The 27,794-nt window shown below is 44.3% G+C and overlaps 1 protein-coding gene across 1 annotated transcript in view; it reads left to right on the top strand.

Annotated features, from left to right (window-relative positions):
• The window catches only part of ADAMTS14 (ADAM metallopeptidase with thrombospondin type 1 motif 14), a gene marked incomplete at its 5' end in the record, with an annotated part of 139,661 nt that overhangs the window by 22,511 nt on the left and 89,356 nt on the right, over positions 1–27,794 (top strand). Inside the window, 2 exons of the mRNA XM_019538550.1 lie at positions 10,593–10,749; positions 14,846–15,042. Of these exons, the coding sequence (XP_019394095.1) occupies positions 10,593–10,749; positions 14,846–15,042 (354 nt within the window). The remainder of the gene's footprint in view (positions 1–10,592; positions 10,750–14,845; positions 15,043–27,794) is intronic.

Below are 27,794 nucleotides of genomic sequence, written 5' to 3'. Positions count from 1 at the left end.
GGGCGGCAGATTGCCCCCTCAGTGCCCTGCAGGATGGAGTCTCCCACAACAAACACCTTTCGCTTTGACTTGGGGAGAGCGGGGGCAGTAGCTGCAGTAGATCACTTAAGTCTGATACTACATTCAACCAGGTTTATCTCAAATCAGTTTCAGCCATTTTCAAACTGGTTGATGTGCACTGAACTCATGTTCTGTTGCACGTTTAAACTAGTTTCTCATCACTTAGACTAGTTTATGTGTAACTTCTGTCCCTAGCCAGACAGAACCACTAATTTATGGAGTATAGTGCTACCCATTATGAGTAAAAGGTCTCAGAATCTGATTCCTGGAATATCCTCAGCTGATCAGTTCTCCCTCTGCACCCTATCTTCTGAGGTAAACTCCTTCAGTGCTCCCTAATATATCAGTCATGGGACCAAGCTAATTATCAACTTAAATTGATTCTGCCTTCTACTTCAGTGGAATTCACCCTTCACTAGCAGCCCATCAGTAAAAGCAAGCTCTGTGCAGTTTGGTGTCAAAGATGGCAACTCTTCTCTGCCTGCACTGCTTCCCAGCATTTTTCAGCCAAATGAAATGATAATTATATGGAAAATCTATATTTTTCCTCTCTGAGATGTTTGCTTCTCTGGCTGAATTTAGTAGGTTCATTAATTTTTCCATATTTCAGCTGCATTTTGGTGTCAGAATTTCCTGAATTCTTGTGGGAAGTTCATGTTCTTTTACCCACTGATTACAGAGGAGTCAGTAACGTGAAGAGAGGCTTATCTGTAGCTCTGTTTGCCATCTCTGTGCCAAACCATCTGATTTCCCATTAGGAATGCTGTCATCTGTCCAGCTTGGTGAATTCCAGTGTCCCTGAATATATACAGTATTGATGATCAGTGAAGAATTTAAGAAAACACTTCCCTTACTCCCATTCTCTTTCTCAAGTCTGTGATGTACATCATGAGGCCTGTAGAAATACATTTTCTGGAATATTTTTAAAGTATTGCCCATACTTAATGTGGAGAGGTATTATAAGGATTGATTAGGGCAGGCTTTGTTTTTATAATTGTCTTTGGCTGAGCTATGAGCCTCTCAATTTAGCTGTGGCATTTCCCTCTTGCCAAGACCAATTTAATGTTAATTGGTATTTAGAAGATCTACAACTCAGGTCAATCAGGTTATAATTGGCTTAAATTAGCACCCTTGCAAGTTGTGCCATTTTTACCTTCACTTAAGTAACACTCAAAACACTGTGAAATTCTTTCCTACCTTTGAAAATATCACCAAAAAAATTACAGTACTTGACATCTATTTCTTATTACCAGTTGCCCTACTAGTCAGTTTCTTGAGTATAATCTTGAGTATTCTCTTAGCTGTGAGCAGTAAGATTCCTTGTAGGGTAAGGTACTACTGAATATGAACATAGGCAGCAGACTCCACCTTCTATATGAATTGTTATTCAGTGAGCCAAATGAATACTGCAGGTAGTGCTGAGTTGAACCAAAGCCACTCTTATGGAATAGATCCTGCCTAAAAACGCCTATGAAGAACGTATTCCCAGGCACAAAAGCAACATGCATATGTGTCCGCATGCACACACACGCCCATCCCCTGGAGAGCTTATTCCGGCAAAACTCTTACTGTGAGAGCAGGATATGCTTTCTTAATGATTGCAGGGTTGGGCAGAGATTTTTGATAAGTGGGTTTTCATGCATTTATCATGGAAACCTCAGGATGCTCTGATGTTGAGGCAGAAGAAATCTGTAGGCAGTGTGGCCATGTGGATTTCAGACTATTTTAATCATGGAGAATAATCAAGGTATGGCAGAGACACATTCAGTGCATTAGCATAAGTATGGGGCAGAGTACGCTGGCCTGTATGGTCATCCCTGGAGCTCACCTGGTAGTTTGTTGATGTGTGGGTGGGCAGATAAGGTACCTGAAATGGTTCTTCACTATTGACATCAATGGGTGGAACAGGAAGGCAGGACTGGAAATGTCAAACTCACTATATCACTGACGAGCAGATTAATCTTTTGAAAAGAATTGGGTTAATTGCTTTGTTTCAGAATTGCAGCATCTGGGAGAACTCTGCTATGTCACTTGAATTCTTACATAGCTGAACTAGTTACTTAAAACCACTCTGTTTCACGATGGGTACATATTCTTCTTCTAGTGCCCTACCTTTGGAAGAGCCAGAAAAACTGATATGGTTTCTGTTTCAATTTTACTTATTAGAATTTCTTGATTATAGATTAAATGGATATAACACACATGAGTGTTTCATTTTTCTTGTAATGTGAACGCTCTTGCCTTTGATGAATGGATTGAAAAGTGACATTTAGCTTCCCTAGAACCTTTACAAATGTCTCCATGTCCACTTCCATGAGTGGCACTCAATGGATTGCAGTTTATAGTCCTGCTCTTTCTAAAACAACAACAGCTAGAAAGGAACTTTTTAATAGGTATGCTTCTCATCCCCATGTTAAAAGCATATGGCTGCTGTAAAGGTCTAAGGTAACTTCTGTCATTGACAGTGTTTCTGTGCTGTTATATAAAACATAGTAGTTCTTGATTTTTCAAATTGACAGTTAAGACAATTTGGGATAGTTTATGATCTAACCCTCTCCCCCTCTTCATCCAAACTGCTAAAACACTAACTTGTATCAGGCAGCTGGCAGTGGTTGCAGTCATTGGCAGTGATTGCTGAAGCATTGCCTACTGTCTTCTTGTCCTGGGACTGCCAGGATTTTGTGCCAAACAAATCTCTCCTGGCTCTATGCGTCTCAGATTCCTGAGGGAAACACATGATTTGTATCACTGAAATGACTGGTTCTGGATCTATCGGGAGAGAGAAATTTATGGGATTAGGCTCCCGTTTTGGTTCATTTGGGGGTATTTCATTATGAATATACAGCTGGTCCAAAATAAATGAAAAATCAATATCCCAAGGAATATTTAGGCAGTGAGATTGTGTTTGGCAATGTAGACCTCACTGCCTGTCCTCTGAAGGAGGGATGTTACTGTACACAATATGACTAATATGCAAGCATTGCAGTGACTGTATGAGTGTTTTTTACCTCTTTGTTATCTATTTCTGGATGCTACATAAGGTGAACTCCCCTTCACAGACTGTCCTATTAATATGTACTACTATAGTGTGTAGAAAGGGAAGCAATTTCTTATTGTCAGTTAATTCTGTTAAGCCACGGGGGCGAAAGCCATTGGAAGCTTTTATACATCTGCACTTCAGTCCAAAGGGTGACTGTAGCCCATGTAGATTGACCCAATCTTACATGCCCAGGTACTAAGAGCAGTGCAACTAAGGCAGCACAGAGTTCAGTATGGGTTAATCATCTAAACAGTTACCCAACTTCTTCAGCAAGTTTTCCATTTGCAAACTTCTTGGTGCCACAGAATGTCATGGGGATCGGGGACAGAAGTTCCATAAACTAATTTAATCTAAATCAGTCAAGTCTGCTACTACATCCAACCAAGGTTTATCTTAAACTAGTTTCAGCCATTTTGAAAGTAGTTTATGCACACTGAACTTCTGTTCTGTTACAAATTTAAACCAGTTTCAGATCACTTAAACTACGGTGTATGTAACTTTTGTCCCTAGCCACAATATTAGCATTGCTAAGTGTGCAAGGATGATTCATAAGATAAAACCAGTTCACATGAAAATCCATAGTGCTACAGACATTCCGACCTGTTGTGGTCTTTCTGAATTCTTTGCAACAGAAGAATTGCTCTAGTACTTTTGTGCAGTCAAAAAAGAGTGAAAACTATGAGCTGGTATTTTCTAAGGGCTGATGTTTTCTTTGAGTCTATGAAGGGGTGTATCAAGTTCAAAAAGGTTGAGAACCTCTAATCTATGTGGACTGATGTTGCATCTCTAATTGCAATGAAGATGTATTGTGAGTGTAGCTTCATAAGTCTCTTTCATACAGTTTTAAAAAAAAAAATAGTCAAAATTATTGCACTTCGCATAACTGTTTGAGAATTGTCTGTCTTGTGCCTGGTATAATCAGCTGCTGATGCCTGGAAGGTTAAGATGATTTAGATGAATGAAAAATATGCTGTAAAAGAAATTCCACTGACATTTGCAAAAACAAAACCCATAAAGGAATTGATTCACACCCATGCATCGAAGCTTTGCATTCAGAAATTGTACAAGCTCAACGATTTGTATGCGTTTGGACCTTGCAAATCTGGTTCACAATGTCTGATTCTTTTCCATTTTTTAATTTTATTTAGCTGTTTGTCTCACTAGTAGCCTAAGAATTTTTATTCCCAACCATCATTGAGCTGCTGAGTCATTGTGTGGTTTTGCTGAAGACACCAAAGACTTGAGTCAGCAAAACTCTTTAAGCAGATGCTTATTTTAATTCTTCTGTTGACTTAGTTGGAGTCTTATTGACATCTGGAACTACTCACCTGAGTAGAATTAAGCATATGTGCAAATGTTTCCAGGATCTGTGTCCAGACCTTCTTGCCTCAGTTATTCATCTTTAAACTGAAGAAAATGTTACTTACTTACTTTATTGATTTTTGTAAATATAATTGATTCAAACACACACAATTCACAGATGTTTCTGAAAATTTCTAAAGACTTTTCTGTTTTTTTAAAATGTCAGGAAAATTTGTTATAAAGTATATTTTTATTTTTCAAATTAGTATATTTTTCAACTGAGATTCTTTTGTTTTGAAATTGAAAACTTTCAAAACTCAAAATGTTCCATTTAGAAAATTTTCCTCTTTGTGACTAAACAAAATTGCCAATGCAAGGTACATTTCTAAAAATATAAAGAAGACAAACTGAAAATGATGAACAAAACACAAAAAACTGAGTCAAAGAATGACAAACATGTTTCTTTATATAGAGTGGAAGCCAGAAGTAGATTTTCATTTAGTGCTTGGTTCTGATGAACCATATAAGAACACACCATTCAAAGAGCAAGGTTTTTTAGTATGAGTAAATAACTGTCCATATGTAGCAGGTAGCTGAATGTCATTGGTCTAGATTTTTTGTTATTTCAAGATGCTGTTCGATCGGTTATTCTTCAAGTGATGTGTTTTATAAAAAGTTTTTTGTTCATCTACTTTGCATCTGTTCCTTTTTAATTTCAAGTAATGCCTCCTTTTATACTATGGGAAAGAGCAAGGAACTTCCAGCAAACCTTCTTACAGGTTGTTCCATGCTCTAGTTTTCAAAATTGAGGGTTTTTTGTTTTTTTTTAAGGTGAATATTGCAAATACATAATAATTTTCTTCAGAATTTGAAGAATAAATGGGTATGGGTGGGACAGCCTTGCATTTTTTACTGTAAATCTAGGGATGTGGTTGTGTGAGAGATGGTTGTGTGAGAATCAGGGTATGAAGCAGAGCCTGTCTGCTTAGGAAGGACATACAAAATGAGGCTCCAGTATAGCTCTGAAATACAGCAGGGTTGAAAACATTAAAGTGACAAGATACCAGCAACTTATCTGAAGACTGCACTTAGCACATGGTTGTACAACCATGTCTGAGATATCACCAACTCATATGTGTACGAGTACGTGGCCAACCTGTAGCACAGGTAGCCTCTGTAAGTGGCACATGGTAGATTTGGAAAGGAATAAGCAGCTTAGTGGCATAAAGGGTAGGAAGCAGAAAGCAAATCAGCAAATCAGGCAGGGAGTACAGGGAAGGAAGCAGAGCTGCAGACAGGCAGGGAAGTGGAGGAGTAGATGGGGCAAGGGAAGAGAATCTGAGTGGCACTTAGGGAGGGTGCAAGGTTTATTTGTGGCAAAGCTGCCAGAAAAATTGGCCCCTACTGGCTTAGATTTTCAAGGTATTGAAACTCTAGCTAGATTTACTAGGTAATGACCAGCAGTTTTGAATGTACAAATAGATACCTTAAAGCAGGAATGTCATAAATACAGCCCATGTGATGTATCTGGCCCAGAGAGCTACTTTACCTGGCCTACCAGGCTACTGCAAGGCAACTGGAGGTTTGGGGGCTTGGCCAGAGGGGTGGCCTGCCATAGAATCTGGGGCCCCCAGGCTGTGGTGGACATGGTAATCGGCAGCCAGAGGGTGAGTGAGGGCCCCTGTGGTGGCTTAACTAGGGTGGGATGAATGGGGCAACCACCCTGGGTCCTGACTCAGATGGAGTCTTAAAAAAGGCAGATACTGCTGGCAGTCATGTGGTTGTGGCAGCAATGGGAAGTAGCCATTCACCCTGTGATTCAGGTGCCTGGCTGTGTTCCTATGCTGCTGGGCCTCTGGTCACCCTCTGCCTATTTTGTCCATCACCACCATTGGGGCCCTACTTATTTGGATGCCAGACTCAGTGCTGCCCCAATGGGGCACAAGGTTAATTTGACACCCTGGAATTAAAGTTCTGAGTATTTACCCTCTGAATATCAGTCCCCTTTCAGGTGTCTCAAGTTGGGCAGCCAAAAAACTGAGGCATTCAAAATCACAAGTGAATTTTTGAAAACTTAGGTCCAAATCTCTAAAATAATAAAATCCTCCAAGGATGTTTTATAGAATTCTTCCTTCAGAGAATGAACTATTTTCAGGCCTAAAGCAGGTTGTCTGTCTTCTTACTGAAGTGTATCCAACTCTTATTGGCCAATAGGTTGGTTATAAAATCATGAGTTTGTTTTATGGTTAAGGAGGAGCAGCTCATATTCAGGTGCAGATGTTAAAAATAGCATAAGGAACACAGGACATTATTGGCACAATTCAGAGTTGTCTGTTAAATGATCATGTTTTAAAGTAGTGAAATAAGAAAAAAATGGATCCAAGCAATGATATTGCCGTGACGGGTGAGCTTCGTGACTAAATCAGTCCTCTAATAATGTTGAGCAATCAGTCTGTCCATTAGTACCATATGGATGTTTCCATGAACAGTAAACTACTTCTGTCATCGTGCTGTACATTTGTTAAAGCCACAGGACATATTTAAAATTTAGTAATAAGGTTCAGGAATGTTAAGGTATTTTAATTAATATGATTGTAATATGCAAATTGTTATGGAGAGGTTAGGTTGGAGAATAGTGAGGAGAGGGAAGAAGGCGGCAGATTGAGCAAAGAGGGAGTAATGAGTAGCTAACAACTCTGATGCTATTGTCTAGCTTGCTGACAATGACAGTTTTAGTAGGGGAAGAAAAAGAATGGAAAACACTGAGATACTGTACTAATGGAAGCTAAAGAAAAGGCTAAGATAGGTCCTCTCACTCGTACAGTGCAATGACGAGTTTTTGTTTGGCTAATATTGGAGGAGGAGAGAAAAAGAGATGGAGGTAGAGGAAGTGTTGAAGACAGGGCAGTATTAATCTTGCTTGTTAAGCTGTGTCACCAGGCAGCAACAGAGCAAACAACTGTAACCAAATTAATCAGAGGTCTGGGATGCAGCCTGAATTAAATCTTCATAAAGCTATGGTAAAACCGGAAGGAACAGAGAAATGGTCTGTGAGGCAAATCAGTCCTAGGACAACCAATTATACTTATTTCTGGGGGAAAAAAAAAACTTGTTTCCAAAAGAGTTAGGCAGCTAATAAAACTGAAGTGCAGCAGGAAATTTGAGGAAATACAAGCGAGCCAGGTTGGCTAATGCCACAATGAATATAACCATACATGAATAGGAAGGGAATCAAATGACACAGCCAAGCCTGGAAGGGCCCCAGATGTGTGATTTCCCTGCTTCTTCTAAACATATTTGCTAAACCCAGTGATTCTTTGTGCTTCTTTGGAAAGCCTATGCTTCTCAAAAAACAATCAAAACACAAAACGCCTCCCCCCACCCAAAAATGGAGTAGTTTACACACATCAGTGCTAGTCTCATAGGTAGGTCCAGCTGCAGCATTCAGAAGCAAACCTGCAGGCTTGGTATAAGTGCTTACATAAATATTTAGTAAAAGTGCTTATTCAGTTATAAGCTAGTAGAGAGACCAGATTTTGTGGGCAAGTCTGTGGGGTCATTAGTAGAGGTACATGGGGGATGCCAATAACTTTGGTAACAAAAGTGTGTTAAGTTTCAAATTCCCAGCAAAGTCTATTAATTAATAGTGAGGAGAAAATCTATGAAAAGTATTAACTTCTGCTGCCAGGCTTGAAAGGGGCTTCAGGTCAGCAGATAAAGTAAAAAGCCTGTGGGATTGCGGATGTGGCAACTACTAGCCCACTGTACTTTTTTTTGATAAAAGGAATCATTCCTCATTGTATAACTTTCTTTTGATTGTTGAGTCTTAGGAAGCTGGAGTTTCAGGGCATAACTGATTGGGTCAATTTCAAGGTAGATGTTAAGTAAGAACATCTGGTAGCCAAAAAAATATCTAATAACAGTTGTTATTACATACATCTTTTCTTTGTCTGGGAGAAAAGAAGTGATTTCAATCCTTTGATCTTAAAATACTTCATGGCCAAAGATGTTGATGTTCTTGTAACTTTAAATGGAATCAGTATATTTGGTTAAATGACTGATTCTGCCACAAGGGCTTGGGGGGAAGACAGGGACTTTGGAGAATGGGCACCGGAGGCCTGACTGAAGTTTGAAATCAGGGCTACATGATAGGACTGTGTGACGCTTTGGTCCCTGATTTAATTCAGCCTGATTCGGTGGCCGAATCTCTGAATCTGAATCCAATCAGAAGACCCTTTAATCTCTTCCAAATTGAATCAGAACCCTCCAAATAGATTCAGAAAGATTTGGTGATTTGGACATAGAGACATTTTTAAATGTATTTTATACATACCTTGAGGTACCAGCATGGCTCATGAATGCTACAATGCTGGGGTGCATGGAGTATCCCACAGGAGCATGGGGAGGTCCCCAGTGCGCTCGGCAGCAGACTCGGAAGTGGACCAGAAGTTACCAGTTGCCAAACCAGGGGGGTGTGGGAGGCCCCCAGCATGCTCCCTGGCGGACCTGGAAGTGGACTGGAACTGCTTCTGGTCCACTTCTGCATCTGTTGCCCAGCGTGATGGGGACCCCCCCGCGCCCCTGTGGGACATTCCATGTGCCCCAGCATTGTAGCATTTACAAACCATGCCTGGTACCTTGAGATATGCAGAAAATACATTTAAAACTGTGTCTATGTCCAAATCACTGAATCTTTCTGAATCAATTCAGAGGGTTCCAATTTGATTTGGAGAGATTAAAGGGTCTTCTGATTCGATTCAGATTCAGAGATTCAGCCACTGAATCTACGGCTGCATCGTAGGGACTGTATCCACCTTTCAGGTGATTGTGTGGTTTTGGTTTCTAAGGTTGTGTGTAGGGGGCCCTAAATTGAAGCAGTGGGTTTTAAAAAACACCGCTTCAGCGTAAGGCTGATTAAACTCCTGTATCATGCACATACCCCATTGACTTACCTGCCTCTCTGGTGGGGAGGGGAGGGCGAGGTGCTGGTGGGCAGACTAGTTTCTGGGCTGTGCGGTGGGGGAGGAATGCTTCCCTCTGCGGTGGCACCCTCCCGCAGGCACCCGGTTTGGGCAGTCCTGGGGGGTACCACAGCCATGGAGGGAAGCACCAGGCCCCTGTGCAGCTCAGGCAGTCAGACAGGCTTCTGGGTGGGGGGAAAATAAAGATCAGGCTTGCCGCTTTTCTTGGGCAGATCCTGCCTTCCCGGGCTGCTGCCTGCAGGGCTTCTTACAGAGCCTCAGAGCTGCATGGAGCCTGGTGCTTTGCTTCATGGCCAACTTCTCAAAGGAGTTTTAGCTAGCTGCGCCCCAAGTCATTTAAGGTTCATTATGCCACCGAATTACCTATGGCGGCTGGAATTAATGCGTAATACACCACTAAGGTGTGCAAACACCGACACCATTAAAGCAGTGCAAAAGCATTTAGCCCACTTTAAAGTGTCATGCACACACGCCTCTCGTTTCATCTACACACAGCCTATAACTGAACAATGGACATAAAATGATGAATAGAAACTCTTATGTCACCAAGTTCTCTCCAAAACAACATTTGCAGACAAGTCCCAGCCGCAAAAAAGTTGTATTAAAAGAATTTGCTACCCTTGAACTGGACCTTGCTGCGCAACTAGTTCCAACAATTCATTTTCCTTCTTGGGGATAAGCTCTGAAAGTTTGGTTTTAAACATGATGTGTTGTAGTAGAAGGGCCAAGAGTTAATAAATAATTAATAGATAAGGGCAGCAGTTAGATGTGTTTCTTGATGTCGCATGATTCTGAATACCATCACCTGCTGTCATTTTCAAGAACTTCTTAATTAAAATGAACACTGTCAGATTCAGCTGTTGCATGGAGCCTCTGCATTTTCTCCTTCTTCTTTTGCAATGAGAAGAGTGGTTCAGATGGTGTGGTGCATCCTCATGTATAACACAATACATATTTACTGCTGTGCTGCACCATGCCATGCCAAGCCTGTGGCCAGCCTGTGCCACAGCTAAAGAGTTTAAATCATATTGCCCTTTGGACACTTTATGCTGGCCTGTGGGTTTCCTTTTTGCTTTGTGTTTGCCTCTTCCCTCTAAAGCAGTCTTTTATTAGTTATGTGTGTGTTTGTGTATCTGTGTGTATATATATCTATAAAAAATTCTTTCCTTTTTGTTCCCTTTCCCCACTTTCTTTCCCATGGATTCTAGGCTGGTCTGATTCGAACGGACAGCAATGAGTTTTTCATTGAGCCCCTGGAGAAGGGGCAGCAGGAGAAGGAAGAGAATGGGCGAGCACATGTGATCTACCGCAGATCTGCTATCAGACAAGACAGAGCAGACTCACACAAGGACCTTCATACTGAAGGTAGGACACTGTGCATTTGTAAATTATTTCACCCTACATGCATGGGCTTCACAGCTGCTCTGTGAGAGCTTTGGGTAACCTCTGTGTTTCCTTGCACACTGTGCTTCATGGAGCCCAGGGACTTCTCTAAATTTGAGCCTGGTTGTCCACTGTCATGCTGTTAGTTGAGTTTTGCTCCCTGAGCCTTCCTTTCTTTTTCATGTTCTTGTGTGACAGGGTATTTATTTAGCAGAATTTGCAGATTCATTGGAATCTGACAGGGCCCGTGCCATAAGTGCGTGGTTTGGCCTTAAGCTTGCGATCTCTGGGCTGTCAGCCACGTGCCTTAGTGCCTGTGCCACTGCAGCAGCCTGCCTGCCCTCCCCCCAGCTCCCTGAACAAATGTGGTGAAAATATCTTAAGATGAATCAGATCTCACAGGGCTGTTCAGACACATGGGTATACTTTGCATTTATCAGCAGGGAAATCAAATGGCAGGTGTTCTGTTTCAGAGAAATGCCCAATTTTCTTCTCCCATGTGGGTAAATCTTTAAAATGGCAAAGTCTGCTGTTGCTGTTACATTTATTTAATGTTCTTTTTATCATGAAAAGATGTTTTTTAGTTCAAGCTGTTTTCAGTGTTATAAGTCTGTTACACAGTCTAAAATATAGAGAGGGTGGTTAGCCATGTTAGACTAGAGTTAGCCGGCATCTGACAAAGTAGGTTGTCATCTACAAAAACTCATGCTTCTCTGAACCAGTTAGTGTCTAAGGTCCCACCCTGCTTTACCTTCAGTTTAAAATGTAGTGTCTTGTTGCCTTATTGGAAGATCATTTTTTTAGAAATTAGTACAAATAATAGAAATACTTAGCCTCTGTATAACATGTTATATCTGTGGGGTTGCTTTCACAACAGGAAGGTGATACAGCAGGAGATGTATTCCAGTTCCTCAGGCAAAACCCATTGGCTGAGTTGACTTACTAGTATTTTTTTGCTCCCTGTGCAGAATGTGGCCACTCTGCCTACTTGCTCCATTCTACACTAAAACACGTGGCCAATTAAGACATCATGTAAGAGTAGATCAACACCTCTGGCATAATTGTGTGATGCGTCTGTCACAGCTTGCTCTGTGAAAAAGGAGAGGAGGTAAAAATAGAGAAGGAATTTCTTGAAACACTGAGTGTGGATATGTTATTTTAAAGATGGTAGGGTGGGAGTCAGGGGCTGAGTTGTGGTGTGCAGTTAGCTTTTAGCTTTGCTCTATTTAATGTTCATGATCAAGTTAAACACAGCCTTACAATTTGGGCCTCTCAGTCTTCATCTCATCTATCTGTCTGAAAACAAACCCCTTGTTGGCAAATACAGAAATTCCTGGTAGACATGCTGCGAGCACTTCTTCACCAGAGGAGAGAAATGTTTTATGTAACTTGTCCTTAGGCACAATGAATTTCTCTTAATGCCCACTAGCTTCATTTATATATTTGGGCACAGGAATCAGAGAATCATGTTGCTAATGGGAGGCCTGTTTCATAGTCTGCAGGGTTGGAAGGGACCTGAGCAGATCATCGAGTCCGACCTCCTGTGTAGGGAGATATTTCCTAATCACTCTAATAAATTATTATTCTTTTCAGAGAACTCCTAAAACTCATTTAGGGAGGAGTTCCTCTTCAGATTTTTAGCCTTTGATGAAAAATCAATTTGACAAGATCAGGGACAGGACCAATAGCATTCCTGTTTCCTTTGCTATTACTACACTGTCTAGCTTGGTACTTTTCCCACCATGACACTTGCTTTTAATAGAAAGCATACCCCGGTCCTTCATTTATCCTTTCTGATGTTGGCAGTGCCTGTTCTCAGTAACTCCCATGAGGTGGTTCTCCTAGACGTGACATCTGATGGATTTAGCTGGGGGTTTTTCATCCCTTGGTTGTTCTTTTCATCCCCTCTTATTTCCTGCACGTCCATATACATCTTTTGCTTTCCTCTCTATCTCTTTTTTAATGCATCTTATGCAGCTTTTAGCACAGTGGGGCCTCACTCTTGAATGCAAACCCTATGCTTGTGAATACTTGCTGCCATTAGAGACATTTAAGCAGGACAGGTGCTTAAAAGATGTTCAAAGCACTTGGAATTGTTCTCTTCCAGCCTGAAAGGTCTTGAAATTTCACTGTAGACATAAAAAGCATGGGCACATGCTGGGGGCTGGGAGTGTGCTTAGCAGTTTTGTGCATGGAAAATGACATTTGGCTGTACACCCAGGGCGGACAGTAGGCCTGTGCAAGTTGGCAGTGATCTGATCCAGGTTCGGATTCAGCCACTTCGGATGGCCGTGATCCAATCCAGAGCTTGGGACCAGGTTTCTGCCTCAATGTGGCTGAAGTGGCTCCGTAGCTTCAGAGCCACCTCGGAGATCTGGCCATAGGGTATAATGGGGGAATCAATGAAATATCTATAACTTTGTGGTTTTTTGTCCAATTTGAATGAAACTTGCAGGAATGGTAGCTTCTGCTGAGAGCATGAAACGTGCCAAGATTCAAGAAGATCGGTGCAGGGATTTTGGAGGAACTGTACCCCAAATTCTTGAAAGCAAAACTCCTGTCACGTCTATGTGTTACAACACAGGGAGGTCAAAGCTGCAGGGGTTTGGGGGGAACTTCCCCTCAAGCCATGGACAAGCAAAACTTGTGACATGGGTGACCCTATGTGTGTTAAGGTGCAGCGGGGTGACAGCTGTGGGGGTGGTGGCCCCTGCTGCAGCCATGATGCCTGCCAGCTGTCGAGGAGATCAGTGCAGGGGGGTTCTGGGGCCCTGCACCCCTAGCTGCTGATAGACAAAACTCATGCCATGGGTGCTTGTGGGACTGTCCCTGTCTTGGGCCAGTTGATTGCCTGTATTGATTCTTTGTTTCTTTAGTCTCTGCTTTTGTAGGTGCTAATTGATGGCAATTAACTGGCTACATTAGCTAGGTCCTGTGTATTGAGCTGGTCCCTGAGTGAATCATGATTGATTGGTAACTGGTAACACAGTAACTTAGCAGCCAGGCCTGCAGTAGTGTCTCCCACCCCCCAAGACAGAGAGAGTCAGTCCCACAAGCACCCATGTCACGAGTTTTGCCTGTCAGCAGCTAGGGGTGCAGGGCCCCAGAACCCCTCTGCACTGATCTCCTCGAGAGCTGGCAGGTGTTGTGGCCGCAGCAGGGGCCACCACCCCTGCAGCTGCCACCTCGCTGCGCCCTAACACACGCAGTGTCACCCATGGCAAGAGTTTTGCTTGTCTGCAGCTTGAGGGGCAGTTTTCCCCAACCCCCTGCACTGATCTTCTTGAAACTTGGCAGGCTTCATGCTCTCTGCAGAGTCTACAACTCCTGAAAATTTAATCCAAATCAGACAAAAAACAGCAAAGTTATAGATACTTTATTGTTTCCCCACTATACCCTATGGCAGGATCTCCAAGGTGGAAGCTCCAAACTACTTCAGGGAGCTGAACAAGGCCAGCGTTTCGACCTGGACATGCTGCTTTGGACCCTGAAACGTCTGAAGCTTCTCTGGATCCAAAGCTCTGCCCAAAGCCTTGCACAGCCCTAGCGGAGAGTGTCTTGGGCGGGGGGAAGCTGTGATTGACAGAGAGAGCTGCCAGTAGAATGTCTGGTTAGGCCTGGGAGTGAAACTGCATTCCGGTTCCCTAGTGAATCAAAAATGGAACATGCCTGCACTGGCTTCTTACATGGAGTAGAAGACCAGAAGCTGAAGTTTAGTTACTAAACACCCACCAGGCACCTTGTTATTTCTTATTTTGACAAGTTTTTTCCTCTTCTTCCAGAATTTTCAGGGGGGGGAGTAAGGAATTCAGATAAACTCAGGGCATTGCCCACAGACTTCTCTCCTATAGTTTATATGCAGATTGCTTGTCCCTTACCAGCCAGTGAGGTGTGGAGAATCAATGCAGGCATCAGACAGATATTTTATGGGCATTCATACAGAGAGGCAAATGCACACACACTTAGGAAAGTAGGCAGTGGCTGCATTAGAGCTAGGAAATGCTGCAAAACCCACGTTGTTTGGCATTTAGTGACCTTAATTTTTCTTTTTCTTTCCCCTTTCTTTTCACCTTTTCAGTTCCACACTTCAGTGTGGGTGAGCTCCCAAACTCACTGGACCTAATTGAAGACCGGTTGGGTGAAGTGGAGCGGAAGAGACGCCATGCCAAAAAAGATGACTACAACATTGAGGTCTTGCTGGCAGTGGATGACTCAGTCGTGCGTTTCCATGGGAAAGAACATGTCCAGAATTACGTCTTAACGCTCATGAACATAGTGAGGTTTTCTTTTGTTGTTTGTTTAGAAACTCTGGTCCTGAAAGAGGGCTAAGAGGTGCGGGTGTGGGGATGGAAGCAAGGGGAAATAATGAAAATGACTCTTTTCACCATTTTCTTTTTTACATATGCAACATGTGAGTGTTCTTTAGCCAGGTTATTTACTACAGTTCATTTCCACTTGTCCTTTGAAAGATAGGTGGATTTGTCTGATGAGGGATATTACTTCTCCTTTCTGGGCTTTTTGAAGGAATTTTGGTACTGGGTTTAGACAGGAACCAGAAAGGGCCTGTGTACAAATGACAGATCCTTTTCCTTCTAAGGATCATTATTGATGGAACACTCCCTATAGTGAGGTCCTCATCTGCTGTTCTTGTTATTGCAGACTTCTGGCACAAAACTTACTGTGATGTCACTACTGCGATGACTACAAATCTGTAGTTCTGAAAAGCAAGTCTCAGGAAAAGTCCAAAAATTGGGGGAAAGAATGTTCTTTCACATAAAACGTGGTTGTCTTTGACATTTGACGATTGACAATTGTGCAGTTGAATTGATTAAGACCGGGGACATGCTAAGTGGTTTGATATTCAGCTCTGTGCCTTTTTTTAATCACTGTAGGATGGCACGCTGGGACATAGATTCCTGAATAATGAAGAGGCCAAGTTGGGGGAAGGAGGGACTAGGGGGTGGCTGCCATCTTGTCTGCTGCCCTTTGTGCCATCCTGCCACCAGCCAGAGCCTTCTTCCCCAAGCCCCCCAGGTAGGCTGTGAAGTGGGCTGCAGTGGCAAAGGACTGCTGGCTCCCATTGAGGAGCCAGCATTTGATTTTTATTAAGTTTTATTTTAGGTTGATTTTGTGGATATTCCTGGATTTTGCAGTATTTGAGAAATCTGCAAAATTGCCAGTTGAGTAGACCCTTAGTGTTTACTTGTTGTGGTCAGTGGTTTGATTTAAGGCATGGATGACTTCCTAAGATCTCTTTTCTCCTTCCCCTTATTGGAAGCTAGATCTGGAATATAGTGTTGAAGCTGCTGTCTGAGAGGGTGTGAGCTAAGTGAGTAAGTTAAACACCATCAGCAACACAGGAGGAAAGTAGATGAAGGCTACATCTGGGAGGTGATTGAAGCAAGGTATCCCTGAACTGAATCAGTTCTTGTTATGGGGAAATGTTAGCAAGAATGATATTGCTTATTCTGCAGGCACACAAATGGTTAATGATCTTGCAGAACTCTGACAGACTGGGGTGGAGTTTTATGACTTTTAAATGAAAAGCTCTGTATAGAGATCCCTGCAGAGGCCTTGTGGGTTATGGCTGCTGTCCAGAACACCTGTTTGGCTGAGAAGCACTAAGGTTAGGTTGTCTGGATGGGTGAAAAGGAGGGATGGTTCCCTCTGGAAAGAAAGGACAGAAGTATAAAGTATGGGGTTCTTTCACATCATCTTCCTCAGAGTGAAGAATCTTCCACTTATTTTGGTTGTACTTAAGTGGGAGAGACAGACAGGGAAATGCTGTCTCCTCTTCTAACACAATGGATTTTCCAAAATTCCAGGAAATTTTGTAAAATCTGTTTTTTCTCTAGTGAACAGAGAAGGGAAGCCATCTAATGGTTTTCTTGTTGTCTGTTTCATCTGGTTGGCAAACAGTAATGTCTTCAAAATTTCCTAAGTCACTTAGGAGTGTATATTCCATTGACTGTGGTTGCCTTGTGTTTCAGGGAATTCTCCCTCCTTGTTTCCAGGCCTCTTCCTGGCAATCGTGAACTTCCCTCCATCAGTGTTGAACAGCCTCTTTTGATACCCCTGCACCCTACATCAGTGATTCTCAAACTTGCTAGACTCAAGGCACCCCTTGTTTAGACTTAAGGCACCTCTTTGAGAAGGCCAGCTCTTGTTTTTTGACTAGGGGAAAGTATTACTGTTCAGCAATTCTTCTGTTGCAAAGAACTCAGAAGATCACAACAGGTCAGAATGCATTTGCTACTGTTGATTCCAGTGTGAAATCTCTAGATTTATCTTGTGAATCATGTTTAAGTAATTGAACATGTAAAAGTACTAATATTACATAGACTTTGTGGCATCCTTAAAAGGCTCTACTGGCACCCCAGGGTCCTTTAGCACCCTGGCTGAGAATCATTGCCCTATTTCCTATTTCCCATCCTGCATTACTTGGAGAAGTTTTCCTTTCATTGTCTATTACCAAAAAAGGCAAAAAGGGAGTGAAATATATATATTACTAAAAAGCCAGAGGACATAGAAGATCAATATTTGTTTTACTATTAATCTTTTAGAACTTATTCTCTGCTGAGTAGTTGGCACCTAAATATCTGCTGGTTTGAACAGTATGCACAGAGGTGTTTGTCTCTTTCTCAGTCATTGCTTTTACATCAGTCTTGCTTCTCTTCCTCATTCCCTCCCTAGTTGGATGTCTGGTGCAGTATCTGTGCACCAGATGGAGTCTGAAGAGAAGTTTCTTCTAACTCTGTTGCCTTTTCTACCCTATTGCTGTCTACTTGACTATCTGGAAGTGGGAGACATGGATTCTGCTCTTGAAACCTTACTATAACTGGGTTCTAAAGTAATGTCAGGAGGATCAGATAACATATACTGTGCAGCAGCTTCTGGGACAGTACGAAGCTGGAGAATCGGAGCAACTATTCTATGTTTCGTTCATTTACTTCTGTTCTTTTTTTCAGTGTGGTTATGGAAAGTCTTATGTATGCACTAGGTGACAAATCTATGAAGACTTTTAAAAACATAGACACAAAACAGTGTTATCTTACCCATAGGTGATGAAAGGCTGGGGCTAATGGAGTTTAGCCCCCACACATGCAGGGCAGTGAGTAGGGCCACAGGGCAGCCCAGCTGTGGGCTCTGAGCTGCTGCAGCAGGAGGGGAGGAGCGTGTACTCTCAGACATGCAGCCAGGATCAGAGCCAGCCATGACTGCAGCCCCGCCATGTGGATTATTATTCAGCATAGCAGCCAGGCAAATGTCAGTGTACTTTGTGAAGGGGAAGGGGGGGCCAGATTGAGGGCCCCACAGTGTGAGAGGGAGTAGGGAAGAGTCAGGGGGAGGCAGGGGCTGGGGTGAATGGGGCCCCAGGCCAGGTTGTGGGATGATCAGAGTCTGGGTGGTGCATCCAGAGGTGCAGGGGGACTCCTGCCATGGTGTGCACACTGTCCCAGACAGTGGCAGCGGGGTATAGAGTGCAGCCCACCTCTGCCTCACGCACAGATCCAGGGGCCGTGTGCCCCCTGGGCCTCTGCCAGGATGCACGCAGCAGCGGGAGTCTCCCTGTCCCTGGTTAAGCAGTCCGGACTCTGAGCATCCCATGGTCTGCCCTGGCCCCAGGGCCCCATTCATCCCAGCCACTGCACCTGCCTCTGCCCCATTCCCTCCCTCACTACAGGGGCCTCTATCTGTCCCCCCACACCTCTTCCCCATGACAGACTTACCTGCTGGGCCGGGGAAGTGCGTACACACAAGCGTGCGCGCGCGCACACACACACACACACACACACACATTCAGCCCCCGCAAATAATATTTTTTCCACCTATGACCTTCCCTTACAGTCAGTAGTAGAGCTATATTGTTGGTTAGCCTAAGGGTATATTAGCTACAACATGATATGCAGAAAATTACAATCTTGTTAGCCTCCCATTAGTATTAGTGCAGATCAATCATCTGAATTCCCAAGACATCCACGGAAGACTGACATGTTGGGGACAGCACTTAGAACTATAAAGGAAAACTGTGTGTTTAATTCACAACTATTTGTTTTCTGTCTGTTGCTGTGATCATAGTTGTGACTATGTGACTGGATTATTGCAAACCTGCTATAATACTGTGGTGTTTCTTAGGCTCTCTTAATTGGCATTAGCATCTTCTACTGTCATCTGGCATTATTATATGAAAAGATGAGCATGCCTGTGTATAGACATAGACTTAAAATGTACAAAGACATTTATATTTTTAAACAAAGTATCTGAATATTTCTATTCTGATGTATTTTCACGGTTTATTTATTAAGCTCCAAGATTTTGCTCAGTACTGCAAAAGACCTCAAGAAAGATGAAGCTTCTGCCCCAAGAACTTTACAGGCTGAATAGGTGAAGGTAAACATAAAAAAGACCCTTAGGAGCTGCCCAGCTGAGACCCAGGTCGTGCAAACACTTGGGTACATTTGTGTGTTTATACATGTAAACATGGGCAGATCCAGGGACCTGGCAAGGAGGTTGTGGCCATTGTGCAAGTGGCACACAGCCAACCTGGTGTGACCACACACCCACTTTACCGTGATCTTAAATGGCAATGAGCTCTCTGAGCTTACCAGTATGTCTGTGCAGTTCCAGCTGGCATTCTGATGTGGTATGAACTCTGAGTTCATCATCTTGTTGGTGCAGGGTCTGGCCAGAGTCCCTGCTTTTGCATGGTTCCACAGCCCAGCTGGTAAGTGCTACCACCATTCTCCCACCCTCTCCCTTATTGCCCTTCAGTAGCAGGGGGAAAGAGGGGATAGACAGTAACAGTGGTCAGCTCCTGCTTTCATGCAGCTCTGGAGCCCAGCTGCTTACTCCTTCTTTTCCCCTGCTGCTGAATTAGGTGTGGCAGGGGAAGCAGGGAGGAGAGGAGAAGGGAAAACAGCAGTGGTACTCAGCCTTTGGATGCCACATGAAAGCAGGGACCCTGTGCTGACTGGCTGGTGAGCTCAGAACTCACAGTACACGTGGAACTCCAGTTGGGCTGAGCTGAACTGACATGCTGCTGAGTTCAGAGAGCCTACTGTGCAGCAAGCAAGGCACAGGCAAAGGCACTTATGACCATACCACTGACCCTGGCTGGATTTGCCCCTGAAATAATGCCGTTGTCTGCAATTGGACTATTCACAGGTAGACAGGATGTGCTCAGTGCCTGCAAAATCAGGACTTTGTAGTTTTCCTTGGTTATTACCATATTTACTCAATTCCAAGATGAGGTTTCTTTCTCCATTTAAGATTGGGTGTGGGAAGTTCATCTTGGAACTGAGTACAAGGCAAAAGGGAAGACAAGCAGCTGCAGCAGCTTTGGCTCCAGCTGCAGCTCCAGCCTTGACCCAGGGTCAGGGTCTAAACTGCAGCTGCTATCTGCCACCTCTGTCTCCTGTCTGCCTTCCTGCCACTGTCTTTGCCCCCCCTCTGCAGCCACCTCCTTCCTCCCAATCTCCCCCTCACCTGCCACAGCCTCTGACCGCCCTGCTCACACTCTGCTCCAGCCCCATTTGTTTCTGAGGCATGGAGTACATGCTGAGGCTGGAGCAAGCATGTGCTCCATGTGTGGGGGCTGGAGCAAGCACGTGCTCCATGCCCTGGGCTGGAGCAGGGGTGGAGTCTGCTGGAGGTGAGGGTAAGTATGGGGACAGAGATTGGGAGGGGAGGGGAATGGGGAGGAAGAGAGGTGGTGGCAGGGAGAGGGAAGGTGCAGGCATAGAGAGGTCAGTTTGGGGGAACATGTGGCTGGGGGCAGGCTGCTTGACTCCCTCGTTGCCTGCCTCCCTGCCTGTCCCCCATGCCACTGCTTGCTCTGCTGCAGTGGTGGTGGGGTGCTAATTTAAGACAGCCCTCCAATATTTAGCATCTATACATGGAAAATTATAACAAACGTATACATTTTCCATGTGTAGAATTATTGGGGGGGTCTTAAATTCAGAATGGTCTTGGATGCAAATAAATACCATGTATTGTTTGCTTTTTTCTAACCTTTTGGTGATAGTGTCTTACTGGAACTGTGGAGGAAATTAAGAAAGAACAGCGTAAGTATGCAGTGCGGGGAGTGCACTCCAGGCATTTGGGGCTAGGGGAGCATACTAGGGTGAAGCATGAGTATAGGACTTTTACTTGTGGGGTCCTGATCCATGCTTATAGTTTCTAGGTGCTATGCTAATGGCAATAGTAATGGAGGGTGTAGATGAGAATGAGGAAGGAACTGAAGGGAGCAGTGAGGCTGAGTGCTGAAAATCCAGTTCCTTCTTTACTTACCTGCCAGAGCCTCAGTTTAGGATTCTGTTTCTTCTCAGCCGTGATTGCTGACAGAGTGGGGAATTGCTCAAGAAGGCTGTGTTGTCTTTAGGTATTGTAAAGGAAATCCTAAATCTTGACCATAGAATCTGATAGGTTTTGCACATGTGGGAGGAACTGATTCCCAAATAATTCTTGTAAAATGCAATTGCTCATTCAAAGATCCTATTACTGATTAGGGATTTTACCCTGCTTACTGCACTGTTATAAGTGCTCTGCATTTCAGCTTTAAGTTAACTATATTGAGCTATGCCTGAAAAACCATGTGGTTCTCACCTCATATAAAATGAGGAATATATAATGGAATTTCTCTTAAATGACCATTGAAGGGACCAGCAAAAGGTATGTGTCTGCTCAGTAATGGTCAAATGAGTTTAACTACTGCAGGCACTATAGGTACTTAATATGGTAACTCAAGAGAGGTTTATATAGCAGAGGTGGAGAACTCAGACCAGCTTTTATTTCCTTTGGAAACATGTTTTCTGTTGAAACAGTCATATTTAGGTAGCTGAGTGCAAGCCTCTTGCTGAAGACACATTAATGACTCTGAAATCCTGGATAAGACCAAAAATTGGGGTAAAATTTTAGCTACTAAAGCCAATTTACCAGAGGGTCTTTACTTTTTTTCAAAAAATATTTGCAGATGGAAATGGTCTTCAGATATGTAACCATCTATCATTTGCATATACAAGCTGTTCGCTTGTAAACTTCCTGTGTACATAGAGGCTGAGATATGAAGCTTTTAACATTTGTCTCCTGTGGACATTAGTTTATTGCAGTATGAAATCAGGAAAGGACAGAGTAACATTCTTTGACACTGGGATCTCCCCATGCTATTGCTGTCACAGATGATGTCATTTTTTAAGCTTGGGGGATGGCATGGGAGGCTCGGAATTGTCAGTTTTAATCAAAAGCTTTATTTTCAAACACATTTCATGGTTCATGCACAGCAGGGAGTGCTTTTCACTGTGTGAATGTTCAGGATGCTGTGCTGAGTGAAAGAGGGACAGCTGTCTTTTCAAATAAAGGCCCCATTTGAGAGTTTAATGTGTATAAAAGAAAAGATCAATAAAAGGGGAAAACATGACCCCTTTGGGTAATATGCAAAATGAATAGCTTATCAAAGCATTATTGCCTGTCAAGCAGGCCTTTTTCTTTCTTTTTTTGTTTTTGCTCCTGGCTCTGACACATTTTCTTTTCAGACTTGTCAAGTCTCCTGCACTCAGTGGCTGATACCCCCAGTATAATGGACTCACCTGCTAGTTATCTGTCACTGTCTGTGACCATTATAAGTCTTCTCTTCAGGGCAGATATCATGACATCATATTGGGCTACATTGCTTGGGGGGAGAGCAGAAGGAGAGGGGAGGAGGTGTAGGGAGACAAGTGTCTTGGCACGGTGCACAGACTTAGTCCCTCCTTCAGCTTGACAGCCTTGCTTTTTCTTACTGCAGCAGTAATTCCCTCAAGTACCAAATTCAGTAGAAGAGCTTTTAAAACACACCTGATGAGCCAAAAGGGTCTCAAATATGGTGCCAAACCACCAGCTAGCAGGATAATTACACAGTGTAGACAGAGTGAGAGGACAGGTCATGGCTCTGACAAGACTGTAATGGCACAGGGGAGGGAACCTGAGAGCATGCTGGAGGTTAGCATTACTCTCCAGCATTTAATTTTTAACTGAAAACATGTTAGTGGAACGTGCATTTCAGCCAAATGGCCTGTACTTTGTGGTCTGGAAGACATGAGGGACGAGAGGGTTTTGGGGGGTTTGTTGAGAAGGAGTGCACAGGAGAACCATACCAGCAGTTATAAATCACAGCCTGACTGAGACCACACAACTGAACACTAATCCTATTAGTTCAAGGCAAAGCTAAAGAGGAGAGGCTTGGCTGGAGTGCCGTCAGGACTATAACAACGGAGGATTTAATGAGCTGGTAGCTTGGGCATGGCAAGGCTGGAGAGTGCTATGAATAACTAGATGGAGTGAGGTGAGGCTCAAACAAGGGCCAGATTTCCCTGGAAAGTCTCCTGGAGCTTTAAAGTCTAAATATATCCTAGGTCTGGGGGTTAGCTGAGTAACAGTTTCAGAAGCTCATCAAACATTTGCAAAATGTAAAGCCCTTGCAGCATTCAGGATGTCTAAACCTCAAGAATCTCTTAAGTGCTCTATGTCAGTGGGAAACGAGCCCATGTACTCAGGGTGTCTGTTAGGGCTTTTTACCCACTGATTGTTTTAAACTGAGTTGCAGGGGCTGACTTTCCACTGATATTTTGAAGAACTGCCACAGGTATTTTGAAGAACTTTTTGCCCAGCTTTGGGCTCTACTCACTCTTGTTAATGAAGATGTATTCTTTTGTTTTGCCTAAGAAATAATTGTGTTTTGCCTAATGGCTAATTCTTGCAGTATATAAACCAAAGCACCTTCCTTTACATCAGCTATCCTCAGATCGCTGTGGGGTGAGGATTCCTTCAATAATGTTTCTATTCGTGCAAGTCATTCTCAGACGCTGTACGGTGAATATTGGCTTCACTGCTGCTTTGACTCTTCTGCATGGATTAACTGTTCACTCCAACACACACCCACCTTGAGCACTTCTGTCTGGTATGCAGACCTGTTTGGCCCACATAGTTTGACACCACTGATGTAATCACCACTGTTGGCATTATCAGGGAACTGCTACCTCTAATGGCATCATTTACAGATTCCCAGTTTCTTCCCACAGATCCATAATTTTAAGGTATCATCTGTGATCTCTGGGTGAGCACATCTTGCATATAGCACCTCTGCAAGCTTGTCTGAGGTATTAGAGAGAAATGAGAAATGTTTCAAAGACTTTTCCCACCAAAGGTCACACATAGTTAAAAACCCTGTGCTTGTGAGATCAGTTGGTGTCTATTGCTTATAAGCACAGTGCTCTTAACTAAGTGTGACCTTTGGGTTAGGGACAGACATTCAGAAAGCCTGAGCCTGAATTGATTCAATCTTTGCTTGTTAGTCTAACCTGCAGAGTGAACTGGTTTGCAAGTGGATAGATGTTCAGCACATGCCTGCAGTGGCTCAGGCCAGAAGTCTGAGGATGCTAGAGCAGAACTTCCTTCCAATAGGGCAGCTGAGCTGAGGGGGGTCTGGCAAGGCCCTTGCAGGCCTGAGTTAGACTGAGGAGGGGTTTAAAGCCCAACCTCGGCACTGCAAGTCTACTCGGCCCTGGAGGGGGACTCTTCCCCCTGCTTCTCCCCCACCACTGAGAGGTGGAGAGGGGGCTGCTCCATGTGATGCTGCCTGGCCCCAGATGGGGTCTCTTCGCCAACCCTCCCCACCCCCCACAGGGCAGGGAAGGGGGCTCTGTTCCATGCTGGGGGGGACTCTTCCCTGTCCTCCTGCCCCCACCCTCTGCTGCCACAGCGTGGGGAGGGGAGGCATTTGCGGTGCTCCCCATCCTAGCCCAGCCAGGGTCCAGCCAGCAGCTGTAACAGAGCCATGGCTGCCAGGAGTGGCAGCTGCTTGGTGGGGTTGGGCTGGGCCAGCCCACGAGGGTGGGGCCACCCCTGGCAGGTGCAGCTCAGTGACAGGGAGGTGAGCACAGCTGGGCAGCCTCTGAGCGGCCCAGGTAAGCCGCTTCCTGGCCAGCCGCCGGCTGTGCATGCTGGGCTGTGTTCACTGACGAGGGGAAGCAGCTGCTCATCTGCACTTGCCTTCCTGTTACTGAGCTGCACCCACCAAGGGTGGCCCTGCCCCTGTGGCCTGACTCAGTCCCATCAAGTGGCTACCTTAGCCAGGGCTGAGCAAGGCCAGCCCAGGCTGCGGTTCTGGGGCCACCACGCTGGCAGCTGCAGCTCCGTTACAACTGCTCCCCACAACCTGGCTGGGCTGGGGACCACCACAAGAGCCTCCCCTCCCTGCCCTGCAGTGGTGGTGGGGGGAAGGAGGATAGGAAAGAGCTCCCTCTCTGCACTGAACAAAGACCCCCCTGCCCTGTGAGGGGAGGGGGGAAGTGTTCCTCTCCTCTGGGGCTGGGGCCAGGCTGGGAAGCCTGCACAGAGCTCCCACTCCCCACCCGTCAGTGGTGGGGGCAGAGGATGAGGAGGAGGAGGGGGAAGAGTACCCCCCAGTATGGAACAGAGCCCCCCTCCCCGACCTGCGGGGGGGGAGGGAAGATGGGAAGAGTCCCCATCTGAGGCCGCGCAGCATCACATGGAGCACCCCTCTCTCCACCCCATGGCAGTGGGAAAGGAGCAGGGGGAAGACAGAAGGGGGGCTCTAAGCAAGACTGCCTGGCCAGGCTGACAGGCAGATCCTGGCTGCAGTGGGGCAGGAGGGGAAGACGGGAAGAATTAATTCCCTCCCTGCCCACTTTGCCTTAACAGGTCCATGCTGCCCAGTGTCTCAACATGTCTTCTCCCTGCTCTGGCTGGAGAGCAGAGGGGAGAGGCCAGCCCAGCTCTGGAGGGAAGCAGAGCCCAGCCCAGAGAGCATTCCAGGATGCTGGGGGAGTCTGATTTAGCTTAAACCAGGAAGGGGTTTGGGACAGACATTGCATAAACTGGTTTGGGCCAAATCAGTTAAGTATGATACTACATTCAACCAGGTTTATCTCAAGCCAATGTCAAACTAGTTTACGTGCACTGAACATCTGTTCTGTTACAGGTTTAAACCAGTTTCTGTCACTTAAACTGGTTTATGTGTAATGTCTGTCCCTAGCCTTGGTGGAAAAGGTCTTTGGAACATTTCTCATTTCTCTCCAGTACCTCAGAGAGTCTTGCAGAGGTGGTGTATGAAAGCCGTGCTCTTTGGTGGTGTTGCAGCTAGCAAGGTGTTGGGGAAGAGTCTGAGGGAGTTTGTCAGAGGTACTGGTGTGTTCATACAGCTGATGTGCATATAAAACAGTCTTAGGCATCTGTATGGGTGCTTATCTGAGGAGCAGTACCCAGGAGCTTGTTGTGGTTTTTGTGGTGATTTGTAAGAGCTTTGTGTAGTTTTCTTTTGATGGCAGTATGTCAGAAGTATGCGTGTGGTGGCAGGGAGGTTGATTTCAGGTTTACTGGCATCTGCAGTTCTGTACCGAAACAAGATAAACATTTTCTCTTTTCCAAGAACACTGTTGTGTGGTGGGTGGTTGAACTGCAGTTGAAGCTAATGAACAAAATGTTGATTGCTGCATATAAACACTGGCTTAACCTTTCCTCTTCTATGAGAAGTTTGTAGATCTTGTAAAGCTAAACAAAAACACAGTTTGGTATTCCTATGTTTACAGTTTATTTTAAATTTTGCAAGGCCAATCCACCCCTTGCCCTGATGATTTGTACTTGGGCTTTGATGATAAGACTGGTAATACTTTACTAGTGCAAAGTAGAGAGCAAATTGGGCTGCCATAACTTGTCTAATGGGAATACCCAAGGCAAAAAGAATGTGATGGAAAATACACAATGCTAGTAGTCAGACGGCACTGCAGTTTTTGCCCTCAGATGCTGAAGAAGAATGCAATTATATTTTAAGAACAGGATGGATGCAGGAAGCCCATGTTTTGTTACGGGTGTATGGTCTCTACAAGGCCATATGCAACAGTCATTTCCTTTCAGACTTAGCTTGTCAAGAAACCCTTATGGAAAGTCTTGTTTTGTTATTAATCAGTGGGTTTGCAATATTGAAAGGGTCTCCTGAGAAAACTTGCTTTATGTGCGCTTTGGAGAAAGCACCTTCGTCTCTCCATTGGTCTTCCCTTAACTTGTGATGTGATAGAGACAGGAAGAGCCTATCTTTAGGGAGGGGTGCAGAGACACATCAGTCCTTCATTGCTAGTAAGAGCCTCTTTCTTTTTTCCCCCCAACAGCTACTAGTTCTGGAGGTTTTATTGAGGGTTAAGTGCTCCTGGTGCGGTACCCAATGAGAGCTATGGCTTGGAATTCATTGCTAAAGGGTGGAACCTGATTTTAGGGTGGAGCCTATTAGTGTCTGTCTGCAAAAGCTTGGTCTTTGATTCAATACAGAGTTTTGAGATGATGATATATTATTCCATAGTAAGAGAAAGGGGAAAATGGTGCTGCAGTGTTCTATTGCTTTAACAAGTGTCTTTCACTAAAAAGTAACTGTATATGGTGTTACAAAACTTGTTAGCAAAAGAGGACACAGAAGAAAGTGACACAAGACATGCTTCTAATCTATTTATCAAACTACAGAGTTTCTGTTTGAGGGAATGTGGACTTGTAATAAATAGGCAGCAAGGATAATTAAGATACAGACATGATCCTGTGACCCAGTGGAGGCCTCTTCAGGTTGCTTTAATTTGTACCAATAGCTCAAAAAGGGCCATTTTAGCTGCTGGGGGTTGTGGACCTACAAAAATACTCCAGCCACAGTCCTTCTTGCCTAGCTATATTTGCTATACTGAGAAGGTAGATGGGGCGGGGGGGGGGGTCTTTTGTGATGGGGGTTAAGTTAGTTAATACTTGGAGGCAGCCATTCCTTCATTGCCAAGTGAGGAGACTGTAGTTGCAGGTTACTGGGATAGCACCATTTGTAGCCGTTCTTGAGTCTGGTATAATTTACTTTGGTATATAAAACCTTTGTAAATCCCACTGGGGTAAGTGTATGTCACCCTATGCCCAGAGCAAGAATGAACAAGTGAGAGAGAGAGACATGTACATTGCAGGCACTCAGGACATTTACCAAATAAACTCCCCAGCACTGGGATTTCCTG

This window comes from Crocodylus porosus, unplaced genomic scaffold, assembly GCF_001723895.1.
Source record: "Crocodylus porosus isolate Cpor-Errol unplaced genomic scaffold, CroPor_comp1, whole genome shotgun sequence".
NCBI lineage: Eukaryota > Metazoa > Chordata > Crocodylia > Crocodylidae > Crocodylus > Crocodylus porosus.
The sequence above is the reverse complement of the archived record's forward strand: the minus strand, read 5'-3'. Positions and strand labels throughout refer to the sequence as shown.